Source organism: Lampris incognitus, chromosome 20 (genome assembly GCF_029633865.1).
Source record: "Lampris incognitus isolate fLamInc1 chromosome 20, fLamInc1.hap2, whole genome shotgun sequence".
Lineage (NCBI taxonomy): Eukaryota > Metazoa > Chordata > Actinopteri > Lampriformes > Lampridae > Lampris > Lampris incognitus.
In genome coordinates, this window is record NC_079230.1 from 28,482,862 (window position 1) to 28,497,555 (window position 14,694).

Here is a 14,694-nt window from a genome sequence, read left to right on the forward strand (position 1 = left end):
AAATAACAATACCAAACTGACAAGGGGGTTGACGGTATAACAAAAACAGTATATTTAGTTAGCTAGCTAACTGCTAGGCTAGCCCATGCAGGCCGGCAGTTACGATAACACCGCGGGCGGTCTGGCGGAGGCCTCGCCTGGCCTTGGCTGTGCTCCCAGTGTCGTCGTGTGGAGTGCGGGGAGGTGTGTCGAAGGTGTCTGGCTGGCAGAGCCGGCGCTGGATCGGCTGACGGAGCCTGGTCTGCTGCGTCCGGTGGGCCCAAGGACCACCGGACGCCTGAAGAGGAAACACCGAGCGCGGTCGAACAGGACGCGGAAGCGGGGCAGGCTAAGCTAACTGCTAGCCCAGCAGTCATACTGGCTGGAGTTCCTTCCCCTGGACAGTGAGTTTTATTTTATTTTTTTCAGTTTGCATATGTGTGTTGGTTTGGGTATGTGTGTTCTGGTAGTTTTTGGATGTGTGTTTTTGTCTTTGTGTTGCACTGCTGTGGGCTGGGGGAAACGATCAATTTCATTTCGAGTGTGCAAGTGCGTGAAATGAAATGACAAAGTGTTTCTGATTCCTGATCTTATGTTGTTCTAATTTTGTTTTGATCAAAATAGCGATTCATGTCTATTAGAGTCTACGTTTTCTTCTTTTTTTTACCTGTTTCCACAAATAAAAGATAAAGTAGATGACATAACATTAAGGGGCCGCGTGACGTAGCCCAACAATCCTCGTTTTTAAATGATCATAATCATACATTTCAAGCATATAGCTGGAGTCTCAGGCTAAAATGAGCACCAGAAGGCACTGCCTCTGTTTCTCAACCTCATACGAATGAGTCAAAGTTGCAGCTGGAAAATAAACATTTTTTTGTCTTTCGGGGGGGGGGGGGGGGGAGAAAGAAACTTTGACCACTTCAGACAACAACTTACTCCAGATGGCCAAGTGTGACACGAAATCATTTCCAGGACTTGTCAGTAAGGGGGAGGTGGGTACCTTTCCAACAGGGGCACCTTCCCAACAGTGTCGCGGTATTTCAGGGTCATGTACTTATTACAATGGAGGACATGTTCAAACCCGCCGCTGCCTTATCACCAATGTGATCCCCCTGCCTCTACGGAGGAAACCCGGAAGAAAGTCTTTAAAAGGATTTGGGAGGGCAGTTTTTTTGGAAAAGTGAGTCAGCAACAAGCGTCAACATGTGGGATAAATAGGAATAGCTCAATGATTCCCAGGAAAGCTGGCTTCACCGGTGTGTAGCGCTGTGGGGAAGGGGGGGGGTTGAGAGAAAAGGTATTTAAAATGTGGCGGGTTCACAATCCCACACCCATTCACTCATCCTGCCGAAGCCGCGTTCGCAAGAACATCGAACATCCAAAGGCTGCAACTAACCAGTAAAGTCAATAATCAGCCTCAAGTGTCATTAGTGGTTTTTACTCGGTGAGCGCTACCATTCAGGAGAAACATGAATACTGCCATCGCATCTGCCGTCCTTCTTCTCTGTGTTGTCGTCTGCACTTCAGAGGGTGAGTTACTCCAGACCAGCCAATGCTATTCTCTGTGTTTTAACTAGATGTTTGATCTGATATCCCTAATCTAACTCGCCAAGGGGGGGGGGGAGTTCAGTGGTAGGGCCAAAAGGTCAGAAAGCTAGTGCAGCAGCCAAAGATTTTGCACAACTGTACTTCTGCAAGTAAACATCGCTGCACGGCCTCCTGTATTCAGAGACAACACCTCTGACCTCCAGGCCGGCCTGCTGACCCTCACGCGGATGTGACAGGCGTTTAGACAGGTGTTTTTGTCACTTAGTTACCCTTGTCTGGGTTTTACTGTGGCTGTATATGGCCACTAGTAATTGGATTTATGTTACATTTACTTATTGAGCAGACACGTTTATCCAGAGTGACTTCCAAGAGAGTCAGAAATTCACAGATGAATTCAAATGTTACCAGCTGATATCACAGAGGACTACATAATATGACTACATAATAGGCAGCACGGCGGCCCAGAGGTTAGCGCTGTCGCCTCACAGGGAGAAGGTCCTGGGTTCGAACCCCAGGGTTGTCCAACCTTGGGAGTCGTCCCAGGTCCTTCCTGTGCGGAGTTTGCCTGTTCTCCCCGTGTCTGCGGTGGGTTTCCTCCGGGTGCTCCGGTTTCACCCGCCACCATCAAAAAGACACGCATGTTAGGGTTAATACTCCTGTCTGTGCCCCTGAGCAAGGCACGGCAAGACGAGCTGGAGCTGGCCCCCGGGCACTGCACGGCGGCTGCCCGCTGCCCCCAGCTGCACAGCTAGGACGGGTTAAATGCAGAGGCGGATTTCCCCACGGGGATCAATGAAGTAGTAAAATAACAGCGCATTTCCTGCAGAAAATGCGTGTAAGTGCCGGTAGACGAAGGAAACTGCTGAAGCAGTGCTGAAAATGGCTGATAAACCAGCTGATATGAAGTGACGTGCATTTAATTGCTTAATTGAATATCATGCGCGCTAAAGTAGTGGCAGCATTAGCTGCATAATCATACTACTACAGGAAGTAGTAGTGGTAGAATCTCATGTAGCAGATAATTTCATCCAAAGCGATGTACATCTGAGATGTAGCTGGCTTGTATAGCATTAGGGGTCTAAGCCAAGGCCTCTTAGTGGAGACTCAACCAAACTGGGGTTTGAATCCGCAGCGTTCTTACCTACTAGGCTAACCAGCTGCTGCTCATATCATAGTAGAATACGTGTTATGTTGAGTACAATCAAGTGAGTTGGGTACAATTAAGAGCAGACGTGTCTCGGATCATTAAGAGGTGGCGAAGAGGAGAATTCGAGTATCGAGAAGATTTCCACTGGCGCGAGGCAGCATAACAGACAACTTGAGCTTTCGAGTGCAGCATGGAAAAGGGCTCAGTAGTGAGGGGGCCAAAGTGAATGCAGGTGCCATGGTAGCAGGTGGCCTTTGAATAGCAGAAAGAGTTTAGGCTTTTCTGTGGTTGACCACTTGCGTCCTCTAGTCGCTGGTCTCCAACATGTCTGCAGAGGAGGAGGAGGAGGGCGTAGCAGCAGACGTTGACGTTGACCTTTGTGGTATCTCTCTTCTCTCTCCTCCGGCCCGTCCCTCAGGCCACCGACTGCCCACGCAGCCCCGTTGTCTTTGTGTGAGTGTAAGCAAAAGCCTGACCAGGAAAACACTCAGCCAGATCGACACCGTGAAGCGGTATGGGCCTCGCCCCCACTGCAGCCAGACAGAGGTCATGTAAGTATCTGCACCGGGGTGGGGGGGGGGGGGAGAGAAGGGCAAATCAGTTAAAGGACAATTTCCCTCCTTATCAAGTGTGACGGCTGGATAGGCCTCAAAGATGGCCGCTGGCGCTACATGACAGAATGACAGAAGTGCTAATTGATGCAGGATGACAGGTTTATTAAGATATAAAGGAGATAAGAGGATAGTAATCATGCTTAAAATGATTTTATGCAACGGCATCTATCTATCTATCTATCTATCTATCTATCTATCTATCTATCTATCTATCTTATCTATCTATCTATCTATCTATCTATCTATCTATCTATCTATCTATCTATCTATCTATCTATCTATCTATCTATACATATCTGATTACGTCGTCCTCTCTTTCCTGCAGTATGACACTGAAGAATGGGAGCCAACTGTGTTTGGATCCAACTGCAAAATTCACAGAAACAGTCCTGAAAGTAGTAAAACGGTACGTGTGAACTAATTAACAAGACAACTTTCATTGTTTTATTTTTTTGCACACTGTTGCTCGAGCTGTTTTCCCTGTCACTCAGCGCAGCTTTACTCAGCGCTGTTTGGTCGAGCAGCAGAAGATCTCTGCAGGCATGACATCATACGAGACCAAAGGAGCTGACACAACATACACATCCACACAATACACTAACACACACACTATACATAAATACTCAATATACACAACATACAAACATACACACAATATACATAAATACTCAATATACACATGCACACAATATACAAACATACACACAATATACATAAATACTCAATATACACATGCACACAATATACAAACATACACACAATATACATAAATACTCAATATACACATGCACACAATATACAAACATACACAAAATATACATAAATACTCAATATACATATGCACACAATATACAAACACACACAATATACATAAATACACAACATACAAACATACACACAATATACATGAATACACAATATACTCACATATGCAATATACGTAAATACACAATATACATAAACACACAATATACACACATACACAATATACATGCACAACATCCACACATCCACAATATGCATAAATAAACAATATATTATATACACATACACAAGTTATATACTAAACAGACAATATACATGTGTACACAGTATACATACATACACAACATACACACATAAACTACATAAATACACAATATACCTACATACACAGCATACACAATATACATAAATACACATACACAACATGCACACATACACTATATACATAAATCAGCAACATACGCATATACACAATATGCAGTGTTTGGTTACTGTAGCTCGGAGCTGTGCAGGGCGCACGTGAGCGCCACTTTTATGCGTGCGAGCATATGGTACACGCTCGCGCTGGCTGCACGGTTAGCGCAGGCGCAGTCGCGGCGTCAGTCTGCGCAGCTCTGCGACCGCAAAGGGCTGCGACTTGATTGGACGATAAACTGTGCTATGCGTGTGGACGTCTGTTCGTGCGCAGTCTGCATATCTACGCCCGTAATTAAGAGACGACCAATCAGTCTCTGTTTAGGCAGGGAAAGCGCGTGCGGTCTACGGTCACATGACTGTCCCGTGTGCTGTGCAGACCAGAAAGAAGTTAAAGATGGATGCCGATGGCGACGAGCAGCCTGACGCTGATGAACTGGAGGCAAAACCAAAGAAGAAGAAGAAGAAGAAGAAGAAGAACCGCGACCTGTTATATGGGGGCGACATTGAGCAGAAAGAGGTGCTGTGCAGAACACGCAAAACGGAAGTCGCTACACAACGCGACAAGTTTGTGTTGTTTGCACATGTATATAAATGTATTACATCGCAATCGCAGTGTTGTCTACGATAATCCCCGTATGACGTTTTTTTTCACCAAGTCGCGCAGCCACGCTCCGAAGGCCGCGCGACGTTTCAGCGAAGACCATTCTCACGTGCTGCGATGTCGAGCCCCCGTCAGCCCGCCGTACTGTTGTTTCTCTTGTACGTCAAGGTTTCTAAACCTTTAAAGTAAGATCCGGGTGCTTTAACAGGGGCCAAGGGTCGTGCAGTGGGTTGAGTTAATCCCTTTTTGTCTTGTTTCCATTACAGCGCATCAACCCTGAGACAGCCAACTAAAAAACAACACCAGTAACAAGGCCGGTAACAAGACCGGTAACAGCACAGTAACAAGACCGGTAACAGCACCAGTAACAAGACCAGTAACAAGACCGGTAACAGCACCAGTAACAAGACCGGTAACAAGACCGGTAACAGCACCAGTAACAAGACCAGTAACAAGACCAGTAACAACACCAGTAACAAGACCGGTAACAACACCAGTAACAGCACCAGTAACAAGACCGGTAACAGCACCAGTAACAAGACCGGTAACAAGACCGGTAACAGCACCAGTAGCGACGCCAGTAACAAGACCGGTAACGCCAGTAACGACACCAGTAACAGCACCAGTAGCGACACCAGTAACAAGCCCAACAGTAGGAGCTGCAGGATTGTCCCCATGAAACATCGGCTGTCATATCATCAGACTTTTTGTGAGAACGGGGTTGCAAAACGTCCCCAGCAAAGCGTTGAGATTAGCTCCTGCAGAAAGGATGGGGCGGAGCTGTTTTCATTTACTGGTGCTCTTCAACCCAGCTGTGCCTGTACGCCACAGCGACAAAGGCCTCTAACTCGCCAGACAGAGAGGCAGGTTAATCCTCATTCAAAAATTGTGTTACTGTTTTGAAACACAAACTCAAGGCAAGCTGTAGTAATTGTTTTCAAGTTAAGTTATTGCACTTTTCTCTTTTTTTTGTCAAATATTTTAGCTTCTTTGTGAGAATCGGGCGTTTCAGACTCAATGCAAGATCGAATGACTTGTCCAGATAAGAAGGCTTGTATTGTTGTGTCGCTGCAATAGACACTGGAAACACCAAACAGTCGGTAGCTTAAAAGCGACTGTTGGCAGAATCAGAATCAGAATCCGGATACTTTATTCGTCCCCCGAGGGGAGATTGGGTTCTATTACAGACACCCAGGCTCTAATAAGAAACACCTAAAAACTAACAAGATACAAGATAACAAGAAAACAGAAACAAATAGAAATAAAAGATAAATAAGAAATAGAAATAATCCCAACTTGTTTTAAAATCAACCGTCAGAAGTTCTCAAAAGTAATGAGTTGTTGTTAGCATAAGTGGTATTAGAAGTGACCATAGGTTTAACTAGATAGATAGATAGATACACTGCTCAAAAAAATAAAGGGAACACATAAGCAATGCAATGTAGCTCCAAGTCAATCACACTTTTGAGATATCAACCTGTCCAGTTAGGAAGCAACACTGATTTGTGAATCAATTTCACCTGTTGGTAAATTTCCACCTGGTGGAAATTAGACAATTTGCAAGACAACCCCTATAGAAGGAATGGATTTGCAGGTGGTGGCCACAGACCATTTGCCTGTCCTCATCTTTTCTGGCCGATCTTTGGTTAGTTTTTCATTTTGCTAGTGCCCTCACCACTAGAGGTGGCATGAGGCGGCATCTGCAACCTACAGAAGTTGCTCAGGTAGTGCAGCTCATCCAGGATGGCACATCAATGCGTGCTGTGGCAAGAAGATTTGATGTGTCTCCCAGCACAGTGTCCAGAGCATGGAGGAGGTACCAGGAGACAGGCCAGTACACCAGGAGACGTGGAGGGGGCCGCAGGAGGACAACGACCCCGCAGCAGGACCGCTATCTGGTCCTTTGTGCAAGGAGGAACAGGAGGAGCACTGCCGGAGCCCTACAAAACGACCTTCAACAGGCCACTAATGTGCAGGTTTCTGCTCAAACAGTGAGAAACAGAATGAATGAGGATGGTATGAGGGCCCGACGTCCACAATTGGGGCCTGTGCTCACAGCCCAACACCGTGTAGCCCGATTGACCTTTGCCAGAGAACATCTTGGTTGGCAGATTCGCCATTGGCGCCCTGTGCTCTTCACAGATGAGAGCAGGTTCACACTGAACACATGTGACAGACGTGAGAGAGTCGGGAGACGCTGTGGAGAACGTTCTGCTGCCTGCAACATCCTCCAGCATGACCGGTTTGGCGGTGGGTCAGTGATGGTCTGGGGAGGCATATCCTTGGAGGGCCGCACAGACCTCTACGTGCTAGCCAGAGGTACCATGACTGCCATTAGGTACCGGGATGAGATCCTCAGACCCCTTGTCAGACCATATGCTGGTGCAGTGGGCCCTGGGTTCCTGCTCATGCATGACAATGCTCGTCCTCATGTGGCCAGAGTGTGTCAGCAGTTCCTGTATGTTGAGGGCATTGATGCTATGGACTGGCCTGCACGTTCCCCAGACCTGAATCCAATCGAGCACCTCTGGGACATCATGTCTCGTACCATCCGCCAACGCGATGTCGCACCACAGACTGTCCAGGAGTTGACCGATGCCCTGATCCAGGTCTGGGAGGAGATCCCTCAGGAGACCATCCGTCGTCTCATCAGGAGCATGCCCAGACGCTGTAGGGAGTGCATATAGGCACGTGGAGGCCACACACACTACTGAGCCTCATTTTGAATCGTCTTGAAGAATTTCCACAGAAGTTGGATCAGCCTATGTTCTCATTTTCCACTTTGATTTTGAGTATGATTCTGAATCCAGACCTTAATGGGCTAATGATTTTGATTTCCATCGATCATTCTTAGGTTATTTTGCTCTAAACACATTCCTCTGTCTAATACATAAAGATTTTCAGCTGAAATATTTCATTCATCGAGGTCTATATTGTGTTTTTAGGTGTTCCCTCTATTTTTTGAGCAGTGTAGATAGATAGATAGATAGATAGATGTCCAATATGAACATGAAGATGTGACTTCTTACGGCTGTGAAAGTGTGTTTGTGTTTTGTCCCTGTGTTTGTTGGTGGAAACGGAGAGCAGAGTGAATGGACGAGAGTGTCCTGTTGTTGCTGCTAACGAAGAAACTTGTATTCGTCTGTCCCGTGTTCTGGCCTCCTTCATGCTTTGGAAATGATTTGTGAATACATGAGTTGGTGTGGGCTGTGTACCTCATGGCCGCATGGCTGAAAGAAATGCAAAAATCCTTCACGAAACCACAATAAAGCAGTGATTTATATATAATAAAAAGAACACGACTTGTGTTGCGTTGCTTTGCCGCTGCATCACGGGGCTGAACCCTAAAACGAGTGGAGTTTCTACCTGATTTATCAGGGTCACTTTATTTCACTTCATGTACTTGCGTACATGAAATTTACATGAATTTACATGAAATGACAGGAAACATCGTCTCCTCCAGCCCACAGCAGCAGTGGTGCCCCCAGAAATGTTTCATAGGGGGGGGGGGGGCAAATGGGGCCACTGGAAATCTTGGGGTGGCACACCAAAACCGAAAGCCATGACTGAATTTCGGGAATTCTATGCTGCTGCTGTTGTAGTATACTGTATAGGCTAGTGGAAAACTGTCAATATGAGAGTTAAGAAAAATATACATTATTGATTTAAATGAACAGCACCTAATGTAAGATATCAGATAGAAGCACATTCTGCATAATCAGAAGCATATTCTACATATGCGACTCGTGGCTGGGGGGGGGCAGCGGGGGGGCCAGGGATAGTATCAGGGTGGCCGTGGCCACCCCTTGGGGGCGCCACGGCACAGCAGTACAACACAAAGAGAAAAACGCCCCAAAACTACAAGAACACACATATGCAAACCAACACATATATCCAAACTAAACACAAACAAATCACTGTCCAAGGGAACGAACGATGACTGTCGGAACTGCCGGTCTGCATGGATGGGCTAGCAGTTAGCTTAGCCTGCCCCGCTCCCGCGTCCTGTCAGACCGTCCTCGGCGTTTTCCTCCTCGGGCGCCGCTCCAGGCGAGGCCGTGGTCCCTGGGCCCACAGGACGTAGCAGACCAAGCTCTCCCAGCCGATCCAGCCATCAAACGAAGACACAAACTTAGACGCAGAAGTGGACAAAGACGCTGCATGGACGGTACCGGGTGAGGCCGCCGCAAACGTGAATTCGCGCCGCCATCTTCCCACACCGGAAGCGGAACATGTCAAGACAGAGATTGCAAACGATTGAAGTGGTCACGTCTTAAATGATATTGAGTTTTATGAAATAACCTGACGGTGGTTTCTGCACACAAACAATGCGGCGGCTGGGGGAAGAAAAGAAAACAAAGAAAGCAAAGCTGCTGCAAAGCTCAACGCTTGGTTTATTTCTGCATCAATCCAGAACAAAAGCAGCCTCCGTCCCGGTGAGGTGCGCGGAGGCGTCGGCCTGGTTCACGCGACGCACCCGTTGAGTTTCCGTAGCTATGACGTAGGATGTCGTAAAGCGTACACTGTCGTGCATTCAGTAAACGGACACACGTTGAACTGCATGCTGGCTTTTTGTCTCGTCGTTACAAAACTATATTACGTGGTGTCAGAAGAAACTTGGAATGGCACAGTTACAGCCACCGTCGAGTCTTAGTCTAGAGCAGTGTTTCTCAACCCAGTCCTCTAGGACCCCCCTATCCCGCAGATTTTCATTGTAACCCTGCATAGGTAGCCCTGCTTGTACTTACTCGACCAATCATCTCGCAGCACTTAATTATGCAAGGTGTGCAACGTCTGACAAAATTCACTGCTGATTGGTTGAATAACTACAAACAGGTACCTATTCAGGGTTGCAAAGAAAATATTGTAACGTGCACGGATAAGAAGACACGCTGGCCGCTGGCTCGCGGGTCTGACCCTTTAGTCTAGCGGTTAGCGATGTCTCCTGCGGTGCGGGCGATACGGGTTCGCGTCCCGGCCGCGGCAGTTTCTGTGGTTGCGTTGTCCCCCGAATTCGCTACATTGGTGTCAGAAGTGGGATGGAGCGACCGTAAGGCCATCGGAAGCGTAGGCGCCCTGAGGCGTGAAGGACCATAGGCATGGTCAAGCTAGTCTACGAAGTCACAACAAAAGAGATGACGTTCTGAAGGACTATGATGATCTGTTCAATGGCTTGGGTTGTATTCCAGGACAACGCCACATAAAAGTCGACAACACAGTCTCACCGGTCGTGCACGCTCCAAGGAAAGTTCCAGTTGCTCTAAAGGACAAAATAGTCGAGGAACTCCACAGGATGGAACCAATGGGAGTGATAGCGAGACAGGAAGAACTGACAGACTGGGTCAGTAGCATGGTAACAGTGGTCAAGCCACACAAAATCAGGATATGTATAGATCCACAAGACCCAAACAGAGCGATCAAGCGTGAGCACTATCCACTACTCACAGTCGAAGAGGTTGTAGCAAACGTGCCAAAAGCAAGGGTATTCTCTGTCCTCGACGCAAACCAAGGGTTCTGGCAGATAGAACTAGATGACGAAAGCTCCAAGCTCTGCACGTTCAACACACCCATAGGAAGGTACAGGTTCCTGCATCTGCCCTTTGGCATTTTGTCTGCATCAGAAGTGTTCCAGAGAGCTGTTGCTCAGATGATCGAAGGCCTGGATGGCGTGGTCAATGTCACTGATGATCTCTTAGAAACAGTGGGAAACAGTGGAAGAACACGATTAACAACTCAACAACCTGCTGCAGAGAGTGAGAAAGTACAATCTCAAACTGAACAGGAAGAAATGCAAGATCAGGACAACAGAGATAAAATACGTCAGTCACATACTGAGTGCAGATGGACTGAACCCAGATGAAGAAAAGGTGAGAGCCGTGGTGCAATACCCTCCTCCTGAAGCCAAAGCAGGACTGTTGGGGTTCATGGGCATGATCCAATACCTCGCCAAGTTCATTCCCAACCAATCAGAGGTCAGTGCTCCACTCAGAAAGCTGCTAGAGGACAACACATCGTGGCACTGGGAAGACAAACAAAAGGAAAGCTTCGAAAAGCTCAAAGGATTCCTAACAAATGCACCATCACTGAAGTTCTACGACATGAACGAGCCGCTGACACTATCAGTAGATGCCAGCTCAGAAGGTGTGGTTGCAGTCATACTTCAAGACAGGGGACCTGTGGCATATGGGTCGCGAGCTCTAACAGACTGTCAGGGTAGGTACGCAGAAATTGAAAAGGAACTGTAGCCATCGTCTATGGATGTGAAAAGTTCCATCAGTACATATATGGCAGAGAGGTACACGTCGAGAGTGACCACAAACCACTTGAGAACATATTCAAGAAACCACTTCACCAAGCTCCGCCGAGGCCTCAGAGGATGCTGTTGAGGCTTCAGAGGTATAGTCTCACAGTCACATATAAGCCAGGCAAAGAGATGCATATCACCGATGCACTGAGTCGCACTTACCTCAATGAACAAAGCGAAGACCTACTGGGAGAGGAGTTGGAGGACAACTGGATCACACCTCAGCTGCCTATCTCAGAGGAAAAACTACAAACTTTCAAGAAAGCAACACTGGAAGATCCAGAAATGCAAAGAGAGAGACCACAATGAAAAGATGGCCCAACGAGAGATCAGCTGTTGTGAAAGAAATCCAGGCATACTGGTCATTAAACAGAGATCAGCTACTCATCAGGCTTACTGTTCAAGGCTGCAAAGCTGATAGTGCCGAGTCAACTGGGGCAGGAAATGGTGGAGAAAATCCACGAATCACACCTGGGAATCGTCAAATGCAAAGAAAGAGCCAGGGACATCCTCTATTGGCCAGGTATGTCAACTCAAATAGAGGACATTGTATCTCAATGTGCTGAGACACAATGCTTTTGAATTGTTGGCATTAAATAATGTCTTTATGCATGCTCAATGGAAATGAAAATTGCATTAAACAAGTGTTACATCAAGTATTTGGGCGTTTCAGTTCTCAGTGTGCAGATATCCGCTTTTGTTCCTCATTTGGGATTTTTATCCTGCGCTCGAACCCTTGTTGAGCTGGACATGCACACAAATGCCGTTTTTTTTCTTCCAGTTGCATTGTGGTCCCCTCACTAACTAATAGCCCTACTTAGTTAACGGGATAGTCCGGTTTCTACTGGGTTTTAACCAGAGTCAAAGTGGTGAATGTGTTTGTTTCCGTTTGTCCGCGTAGTTTGAAGGCACACTGCTGAGTTTAGCCTAGTGTAAACTACTAATAAGACACGTTAGCTCCTAGCTAACGGGTCTGACCCTTTAGCCGAGCGGTTAGTGGCGTCGCCTTGTGGTGCAGTACACCCCGTATCGAATCCCGCACCGGGCAAGAAAATAACCGGTTACATTGGTGGCAGCGGTGGGATCCGGAAGTGTGCAGATCCTCAGAAGTCTCTTCGGAGCGCGGGAATAACAAGCGCGAGGGCGCGCTTCCGGGGAGGGTGATGACTGTAAACTACTAATAAGACACGTTAGCCCCTAGCTAACGGGTCTGACCCTTTAGCCGAGCGGTTAGTGATGTCGCCATGTGGTGCAGTACACCCCGTATCGAATCCCGCACCGGGCAAGAAATTAACCGGTTACACTAGCTTACCTCAATATCGGGGGATCATGGACCCACATCTTGTGAAACGGTTGCATCTTTGGTGAAGACACGCAAACACAAGGCATCGTTGTGAGCCTTGTCACAACCATCTTCTTTTAGGAGGGTCTCAGTCTCATTGGGCCTCATCCATCAATCGTTTGTACGTACAAATGTTGTTCTCACACAGGCGTGGGCTGTTTTGTAGCCCTGAGTATACGGTGCTGAGTCCTCCTCTTGACTCATGACACTTCTACACGCTGTCTGTCACTGCAGCTGATCTGTCTGGTCTGCTGCACAAACCACAGACACGGACGGCTCCAGCACACGTTCAGCCGCTCTCGTGGGACAGACGTGAGTTGTCTGTGGTGAGACAGAGGATGGATGTGACCACACACACACACCAGGACAAGAAGATACCCCTCTCTGTCTTAGAGGGTCTTTTTGTTTTTGTGCACCCTCCCCCCTCCACATTTTTCTCCCCAATTGTACTTGGCCAATCACCCCACTCTTCCGAGCCGTCCCGGTCACTCCTCCACCCTATCTGCCGATCCGGGGAGGGCTGCAGACTACCACATGCCTCCTCCCATACGTGTGGAGTCACCAGCCGCTTCTTTTCACCTGACAGTGAGGAGTTTCACCAGGGGGCCGTAGCGCGTGGGAGGATCACGCTATTCCTCCCCCCAGATCCCCCTCCTCCCTGAACAGGCGCCCCGGCCGACCAGAGGAGGCGCTAGTGCTGCGACCAGGACACATACCCACATCCGGCTTCCCACCTGCAGACACGGCCAATTGTGTCTGTAGGGACGCCCGACCAAGCCGGAGGTAACGCGGGGATTCGAACCGGCGATACCCGTGTTGGTAGGCAACGGAATAGACCGCCACGCCACCCGGACGCCCGTTTTTGTGCATTTCTTTCTATTTTTCTATTTTGTGTGTTTCCTTCTCTCCTTATTTGGGTCTTGTTTCCTGTATCGTTTCTTTGTCTTTTTTGCTTTTGTCTCTTTCTTTTTCTTTAACTTTCTCTCGTTTTTTTCTGTCCGTCTTTCTTTGTCTCGATTTTTGTCTCTTGTCTTTTCTGCCTCTCTCTTCTCTGGCTTTCTTTCTGTCTTTCATCCTCTCTTTCTTTGCAGTTTGTTTTCATCTTTCTATACGAGGGCAACATGAGGTTGGGGGCTGGTGTGTTGAGAGAAATTGTGTCAAGTCATTATACGTGAATCCCCCACACTCATGTGACTTTGTGGCCTCGCAGTCTGAACCACGCGCGATGTGGTTTCATCCGTCCACCAACAGGGACTCTTGCTGAGCACGCAGATGTAAACAGGTTGGACAGGCTCACCCATCTACAACGTTTATAAGACCAAACTCTGAGAAGTTCCTTCAGATGCATGAGTACGGCACGCTTTGAATGAGATGGCTGCAGTCTGATGAAGGTCCGTGTGACTGAAAGTTGCATTAAATAATGTCGTTATGCATGCTCAATGAAAATGAAAATTGCATTAAAGACGTGTTACGTCAAGTACTTGGGGAGTTTCCGTTCTCAGTGTGCAGATATCCTCTTCTGTTCCTCATTTGGGATTTTTATCCTGCACTCGAGCCCTCGTTGAGCTGGACATGCACACAAATGCCTTCAGTTTTTCACCCAGTTGCATTGTGAGCCCCTCACTAACTAACAGCCCTGCTTAGTTAAAGGGATAGTCCGGTGAGTTTAGCCTAGTTCAGCTCAATATGGGAATCATTAACCCGCATCTTGTGAAACAGTTGCATCTTTGGTGAACACAAACAAACACAAGGCATAGTTGTGAGCCTTGTCACAACCGTCCTCTTTTAGGAGGGTCTCAGTGTCATTGGGCCTCATCCATCAATCGTTTGTACGTGCAAATGTTGTTCTTACACAGGCGTGGGATCTTTTTGAGCCCTGAGTTTTTTCTCAGAGGCCAGTGTAGAACCTGGGTAACCCTGAATGTAGGCACCCGTTGGCTAACACTGATGTCTTTGCAGGCCTGGGTGATTGTT

At 47.6% G+C, this 14,694-nt stretch overlaps 1 protein-coding gene across 1 annotated transcript; it reads left to right on the forward strand.

Moving 5' to 3' along the window:
• Nucleotides 1-1,352: 1,352 nt before the first annotated feature.
• LOC130130320 (C-X-C motif chemokine 2-like) lies at nt 1,353-5,447 on the forward strand. Its single transcript, XM_056299986.1, has 4 exons — nt 1,353-1,512; nt 3,096-3,228; nt 3,617-3,697; nt 5,341-5,447. Exons 1-4 carry the CDS (start codon nt 1,452-1,454, stop codon nt 5,381-5,383), a joined length of 318 nt encoding a protein of 105 aa, XP_056155961.1. The 5' UTR covers nt 1,353-1,451; the 3' UTR covers nt 5,384-5,447.
• The last annotated feature ends 9,247 nt before the right edge of the window (nt 5,448-14,694 follow it).

Coding starts and splice junctions, on each gene's coding strand:
- LOC130130320 (XM_056299986.1), top strand. CDS start 1,452: ATGAATACTGCCATCGCATCTGCCGTCCTTCTTCTCTGTGTTGTCGTC. Junction 1,513..3,095: donor TGTCGTCTGCACTTCAGAGG/GTGAGTTACTCC, acceptor CCCGTCCCTCAG/GCCACCGACTGCCCACGCAG. Junction 3,698..5,340: donor GTCCTGAAAGTAGTAAAACG/GTACGTGTGAAC, acceptor TTTCCATTACAG/CGCATCAACCCTGAGACAGC.